This window comes from Monopterus albus, unplaced genomic scaffold (assembly GCF_001952655.1).
Source record: "Monopterus albus unplaced genomic scaffold, M_albus_1.0 scaffold173.1, whole genome shotgun sequence".
Lineage (NCBI taxonomy): Eukaryota > Metazoa > Chordata > Actinopteri > Synbranchiformes > Synbranchidae > Monopterus > Monopterus albus.
The window spans coordinates 74,184-81,395 of NW_018128053.1; the positions used below are offsets into that span (position 1 = coordinate 74,184).

Sequence of the window (7,212 nt, forward strand, 5' to 3'; positions counted from 1 at the left end):
GGGAAAGACACTTGGAGCCTGACAAATCAAATTACAACCACGCATCTTGTTGAATACTGTCATGAAGATCATACTCTAATTAGCCTCTTTACTCGGTTTCTCCCATTCTCCCCCAGGCTATTTTTTCAGTAACCAACCCTCATGCAGATATCTTCCTGGTGGCCCGTGTGGAGAAAGTGTTACAGAATGGCATCACCCACTGCGCCGAGCCATATATCAAGACATCAGACATCAACAAGGTCCACTACTTTTTGCATGCACATGACGAAAGCGGCAGGAATCTGTCCAGCTCTGCCTTTGTGTTTTCTCTCCCTCGCCCACTGATTTAGTGGTTTCTTGCATGTCTCCACAGACTGCTCAGAAGGTGCTCAAAACTGCCAAGCAGACATGCCAGCGCTTGGGACAGTACAGGATGCCATTTGCCTGGGCTGCCAAGTGAGTCAGGAATAATCCATGATAAAGAAATATGTTCATGTGATTCATCTTTGGAATGGCCATATACAGGTGCATTAAAAGATATCGGCATAATAAGACACTGCATTGGATTTTAAAGCCTATTCATTTATAATGTATAAATGTCATCCATCCTCTATATGCTTCACCAGTAGGTATGGAAAATAAGGTTAACCTGATGAGATTTTGTAGCAAGGAAAAATCTTCAGTGAAACCCAGCTCAGTAGCCTGGTATTGATGATAATTAATCTATTGTTGAAAAAAAAAATGGCTTCCCACTGTCAGCCAATGTGGTACTGACCCAATACATATGTCAGTAAATATTATACAATAAATATTTAGGCAGGCTAACTTCCTGAAAATCACCCAGTTGAAAACAAATGGGATTGCGCTACATTAGCCTTAGATTTTTAGTAATAGTCCAACGTTAGCTCAATGTGTTTGTTTAACCCTGGTTGAGATGGTGTGTCATGTGTTTTCAGGCAGGTGTTCAAAGATGCTCAGGGCAGCCTGGACATGGATGGCAAGTTTTCTCCTCTGTACCGCCAGGACAGCAGCAAGATCACCACTGATGACCTCATCAAGCTGCTGGCCGACATCAGGAAGTGAGTCATCACCACTCCATTACTGTTTTAGCCAGTGCTTAGTTACTGTTACACATAACACTCATGCGCTTGCACATTTATATCTTTTTAAGTTTGTATTTTGCATGGTAATGCACAGGAGATGGCTCTGCTCAATATAGCTTTGGTGCTAACTCAACATTCACATAATGGGGGTTGTCAAATAAATACAGAGCACTTTTTAACTGTAAAGAGGTCCTTCATTCAGACTTAGCTGCAGCATCTCTTATTTTGAACCTGTTTATCTTTGACAGACCGGAGAAGAGCAAGCTTCAGGTCATCCCTGGGCAGCTGAATGTCACTATTGAATGTGTACCACCTGACTTCTCAAGTATGTTGTCACTTCAGTACACTCCCCTTAGGCTAACATCTGTCTGTAACAGTGGTTACACTTTGAAGGGACGTGCCCACCTTGCAAACATACTAACTACTTTACAACAGAGAAGTGAAAAAGGGCTCAAGCATCTTTACTTTTCAGTGAGAATTGCAATTAGATTTAGATTAAATGACTATTAAATCTTACATAAAATATCCTTGGTAGGGTGTAAAATGCAAACAATAAAATAGAAAAGTCCTGTACCTGGAAAAAAAAGAAGAGACAGGAAGATGGTGGTAGCAAAACACATCATTTGGAAGGGATTAGATAACAGCTAAAGGCAGGCAGTAAGTGAAAGTCAGCCTTTTGGGTCACAAAGGAAAGGAAGATGAGGCGAAGGAGGGGAGGAAGCATTTGGCTGATTGAGTGTACTCACATGAAGGAAAGAGTATGCTGTGGTAGACTTATCAGTGGTATAACTCAGGATAAATGACAGCATCTTGGACAAGGTACTCATACCTACTTTCTAGCAAGGATTCTAACTGTTACTACAATGTGCTGCACTAAACACTTGATTTGCAAGGTCTCGGCTGTTTTTGAATCAGTGTGAGTTTGAGCTGACAAACAGTTTGGATGTTTGCTTTGTACTTACCGTAGCTCAGATCCAAACTGAACGGCCCTGAGCCGACTCATAAGAAACAGGAACACATAAGCGGAGGTTTGCTTCCCTAACTCGTGCGCCCTGTCCTCCAGATACAGTGACTTCCTCCTACATTCCAGTCAAGCCATTTGAGGATGGTTGTGAGCGGGTGTCAGTGGAGATTGAGGAGTTCCTCCCAGAGGAGGCCAAGTACAACTACCCCTTCACCACATACAAGAACCAGCTCTACGTCTACCCCCTGCAGCTCAAGTACGACAACCAGAAGACCTTCACCAAGGTGTGGGAATGAAGCTGGGGGAAAAAGGACAAGAGTGGTGATGCTGAGAATGAATAATTAAAACGTTTCAGCTGTGTTATTGCTGCCTAAAGAGAATGAGCCAGATATCATTGACTGGACCTAGGGGGTTACACTCACTGATTATTTGCTTTGCTGGCTGCATTGACTGATGTGATGTTTTCTATACGCCAGGCAAGAAACATTGCAGTTTGCATCCAGTTCAGAGATTCAGATGAAGAAGGTGCTACTCCTCTAAAGGTGAGCTACATGTATTGTAGTACGGGAACTACTGTGTGCTAGTGATAGACACTAGATAGTGACTTATTGGAAAGGTTTTATGAGTAAGAACAAATCAGAGCTTTTAAAAAAGTTTAAAATATTTTGTGGTTTGACAAATTATGAAAATAAAATAGAATATTTACAAGAAATAAAAATGTTTCAAGAAGAAAGTTAGAATGCTACAAGACTGTGAGCAGTCTGTCCTCGTGAACTGATGGAGATGACCTAAGGTTTTAGGTTTTACCAGCAGACCAAATGATATAAAAAATGTTATGATGCTGTAGTTGTATTTAACCATTTACTCTATATATGTGGATTATAGCATTGTGACTTGCTTGATGATTTTAGACATGACTCTCAAGTTACTAAATTCATTCTTTTAATAGTTAAATAGTTTAATAGTCTTCTTGAAATCTCAGACTTGTTTTCTTAAGAGTGATCCTAATACTCTATCATCAATACAGACGTCTGTCCAGTGTCAGAAAAACTAATAAAGAGAATATTTTGTTTTTTATACCTACCAACATGGTAAATTACAATGTAAAGTACACAGTCACATAGCAGAACATTCAGACAGAATGGAAAAAGTCAGATGCTGTAGTCAACATGAGTTCAGACTGAACAAAGAAACACTTGGGGAATGTCTTGTGAGATTTGATCAAAAGCAGAGGCCTCGAACATGAACTTTCTTTTTTTATTACTTTTCACAAACTGGAAGTCAGACTGCAGCTGAGGGGCCAGAAAAAGAGAAAGGAAAGGCTTACAGAAGCTGGTTATTATAGCAGGCAAGAGAAGATAATGAATGGTCACTCCTTCTCTCTGCTCTCTCTATTTTTCTCTGGCTACACATGTCAAATATTTGTGGGTGGAAACAGTCATCAAAGTGCTGTACACACACTTTTCCAGAGGGTGAGAGTAAATCAGTCATTCACTTCAACAGCCAAAACATTGGACTTGATGCTCTTGATTCAGACAGTCATGCATATTATATCTCAGAGTGTACATGCCCACAAGCCGCTCTCAAGCTACAATTAAGGTACAGTGAAGGAGAAAGATGTTCACAAATAATGAGCAGGAGCCAGTAGCACACCTCTCAGGAGATTTAATCAGTCAGTGGAAGCTCCGGGAGGTTCACACCCATCTGACTGAAGGGAAATTCTCCTGAAGCTTTGGGAAACAGGGACATGAGTGTTGAAGAGGACGGGATTCTTCAGAGGCTGTGAATTGATTTCTTCTGTGTCCAAACTGTTATCTTTCCAATAAATAAGTAAGCTTTGGGCTTACCTGAAATTTTACTTTTAATTCCTAAAGCGACTACCAGCTCTACTAGTGTAAGGAGTAGAAAGTGTTTCAGTCCTGTGTGGTACAGTGCATGTATGAACAGGAGATAAGATTCCAGGCAGCTCCTCCAGCTATGCCTCGACCCTCATCCTGTGTCAAGGAGGCGTCAACATTTTACTTAATGCATCAGCGAGGGACCCTGAATGTGTTGTTTTCCCATGGTGGTATGCTCAACATGCACCACTTGTAGTCCTACTGTATCTTGTGATCTGCAGCAATAACTCTTTGCTGACCTAGTCAAACCTGACCTTGCTACACAGTTTTAGTTTCCCACAGAGCTTTGCACCATTTCAGAGTGCACTCATTAAAGAGCCCTACATTTACATCTACTACTGGCTTTGTGTGCTGTTTGGAAACAGCAACTGAATATTTATGTCACCACCACATGTGCTGTAACTGTTCTGTTTTCTATCATCAACATCCAGCAGAGGACAAAGGGCACTGCTGCTCAGTTAAATTAAGCAGTGCTGTACAAGGCCTCAAAATCCATTTACTTTTTCATGATAAGGCCCCTCTTGTCTAGTCAGAGCCCATGCTTTTGGTAATTTCAGGTTCCCCTTCTATGTGATGATGGGCTTGCACACTCACCCCAGCCTTTTCTCCAAATATTATCCATAACCACAGATCCCCAAGATCAATGTGCCAGAGCTGGGGTAAATCTCAGCTCCCTTAAGTGCATCCATGTTCCCCTCACAAAGATGCGAGGGAAGAGTAATTAAGGGAATAAGTTTTTAAAAACGGGAAGCATCCTTTCCTTTGATCATTCATCTGAAACATTCAATCACCAGCTGATTTCCACAAGAGTTTAGCAAAGGATGCCCTCATGTATACTTGCTCATGGTTCCTCCAGGCAGCCTCCTCAGTCCATGGCTCTCAGAGCAGGATTAACAGCTCTGGGACGTCTTTGATTCTCACTTGACCGGAACGACTTCCGGGTCAAATGAGGATCGAGGAGCGAGTAACGATTAAATAAAGGGAACTGGTGTTTACCCCAGGGTGACTAATGTGCTTGCTTGCCTTTCAGTGCATCTACAGCAAGCCGGGAGACTCACTGTTCACCAGCAGCACCTACGCAGCTGTCCTGCACCATAACCAGAGTCCTGAGTTTTACGATGAGGTGAGGTGGCTTCCTTGTAATCTTGACCCCATTCCAATGCAGTATCAGTTCATCTGCAATTGTACAGGCAACAAGTGACTTATTCTGTTTTTATGAATAAAACCTGCAGTAAGATGTATTCATCAGGTTATTGACGGTAAATATCAATAAGAAAACTGTTGAGAACTGCCCCAGAACCTTAGTTTCTTTGTTTTCAGAAGCACTAGCTGTGTTCCTCAGCCAGCACTGAGATAATCCCATAATTCTGTTTGTGTGATCACAGACTCACACACAGGAGCTCATCAAAAGAGGTAGAGCCAGGATACTGTAGGAGAGGTAGAACAGAGGGAGATCATATGGCCCTGATATCAAATGGCTTAGGATCTTAAGAGTCCCCAAATACACCCACCCATTCATGTGCACACACACTCACTGGGATTTACCTCCAAATATTTGTTTCCATTTTTCAGTCTTGATTTTATTTTGATTTTGATTTATTCTTTCAAGCATGTAAAAACAGTTGATATGACAACACACATAATTTTACACATAATCCAATATCAATTTGCTTATACCTAGTACATGCTTGAATGGAGTAGGAAGAAGTCAGACTTATCCAGTCCTACCCCATGACATCATCTTACCATCATTGGTTTGCAAGCAGTAAATAATTCTCTTCTACACCACACGAGTAATATACTAAAAGATTATAACAGTGTTAACATCTGTGTTTCATCTTACATCTGCCTGCGAGCAGTTTGGAGGTGTAAGATACCTGAGCGTGTAATGTTAATTTTACCTGTGATCCTTTGAATAAATCAGCACTGTTTTGTAGTTACTTGGACTGTCTCGTCTCTCAGAGTTAGCAATGGTAAGAAGTTGTGTGTACACAGTTGTGTACAGTCCTAACAGAATTGTGTAGTACAGCCTCAGCGTGGTGCTGGGAGATTTAGGGCCTTGCTAAAGGGCAGTCTGACAAGTAGTTGGGGGAGGAGGCATGTACAGCATCATTCTTACACCATTTTTATCCAACTTTTTTCTTCATTAAAAGAATAAAACCAGCAACCTTCACTTTCTATACAGTACGAGCTATAAATGCACGTTCTCCTCCTAAACCCTTCAGTACAAAATGCTCAGCTTGGTAAGCAACTTTACACACCAACCCCAGCTCTTTTCAGACACAACACCAAATGCAAGGTGTTGGCACCTGAGGCAGTGACTAGCATGTTCTTGCATGCTTTCTACATGACGAGAGTCCCTCAGAGTAACTGCAGTAATCAAACATAATGCTTCTGCTTCAGTACATCCACAGAATGCATTTTTCCATTTTATTAATTCTGTAAAAAAAGACTAGAAATGCAGACATAGGTATATCTGTTGAACCAGGGACACTGCTTTGACTATGAAGTGATACTGACTGGGTCTATTGTGAAAATTCCCGACAGCGTGCGTCATCCTTTCTGCACAGGGATCCCCTTGAGGAAACTGCACCCTCCTCGTCTTCCTCTAAAAGTCTAGGGATGAGCTGCGTTGCCAGTGACAGGATTTATGTAATCCACCATGCACTACCAAGACTGTGCTTGTCATTTGTGGCTGAAATCTGACCTGTGATGGTGACTAACCCACAAAGACTACAAGAAGAACAAGGAGGTGGGGGAAGGTGTGCATCCTGATGATGTGCTTTTCTGCCTGCTAAAGCACCAAGGACACAGCTGTCCAAATATATGCTCACCTCTGCTGCAGGGCAGGAGGTAGCTATCAAGGGGGCGGCTGTGGCTTAGGCAGTAGAGCAGTCATCTCCTAACCAGAAGATCGATTGTCCAGTATGAATGTGGAAGTCACTGAACCCCCAGTTGCTCCCGGTGAGGACACCGGTGTGTGAGTGTGTGAACCATATACCCATTGCTGCACTTTCATGAATAACAACAGGTACCTTCATGTTCAATGTTGCTGGTTGGTAGTTTGACATGCGGCTGTAGACATTCATCAGTCTACTGTTTATCTATGGCTCCAGGTTCACAACAAACACAAGGAAGAGGTCAACCTAAACCTTGTTCATCCACTATACATGGACATATATGGGAGTGCAGGGAGGCACGAGGTCAGAGGAGTGGTCATGTGACCAGATGGTATCCTGATCTAAATCCGGGGGGGGGGGGGCTTTGG

The 7,212-nt window shown here is 42.2% G+C and overlaps 1 protein-coding gene across 4 annotated transcripts in view; it reads left to right on the forward strand.

Annotated features, from left to right (window-relative positions):
- dock11 (dedicator of cytokinesis 11) overlaps positions 1-7,212 on the forward strand; it is a 56,360-nt gene that overhangs the window by 18,902 nt on the left and 30,246 nt on the right. For all 4 annotated transcript variants that reach the window (XM_020616287.1, XM_020616288.1, XM_020616291.1 and 1 more), the window contains exons 13-19: positions 117-239; positions 353-435; positions 936-1,058; positions 1,331-1,407; positions 2,146-2,330; positions 2,523-2,588; positions 4,975-5,067. In XM_020616287.1, the coding sequence (XP_020471943.1) occupies positions 117-239; positions 353-435; positions 936-1,058; positions 1,331-1,407; positions 2,146-2,330; positions 2,523-2,588; positions 4,975-5,067 (750 nt within the window). The remainder of the gene's footprint in view (positions 1-116; positions 240-352; positions 436-935; positions 1,059-1,330; positions 1,408-2,145; positions 2,331-2,522; positions 2,589-4,974; positions 5,068-7,212) is intronic.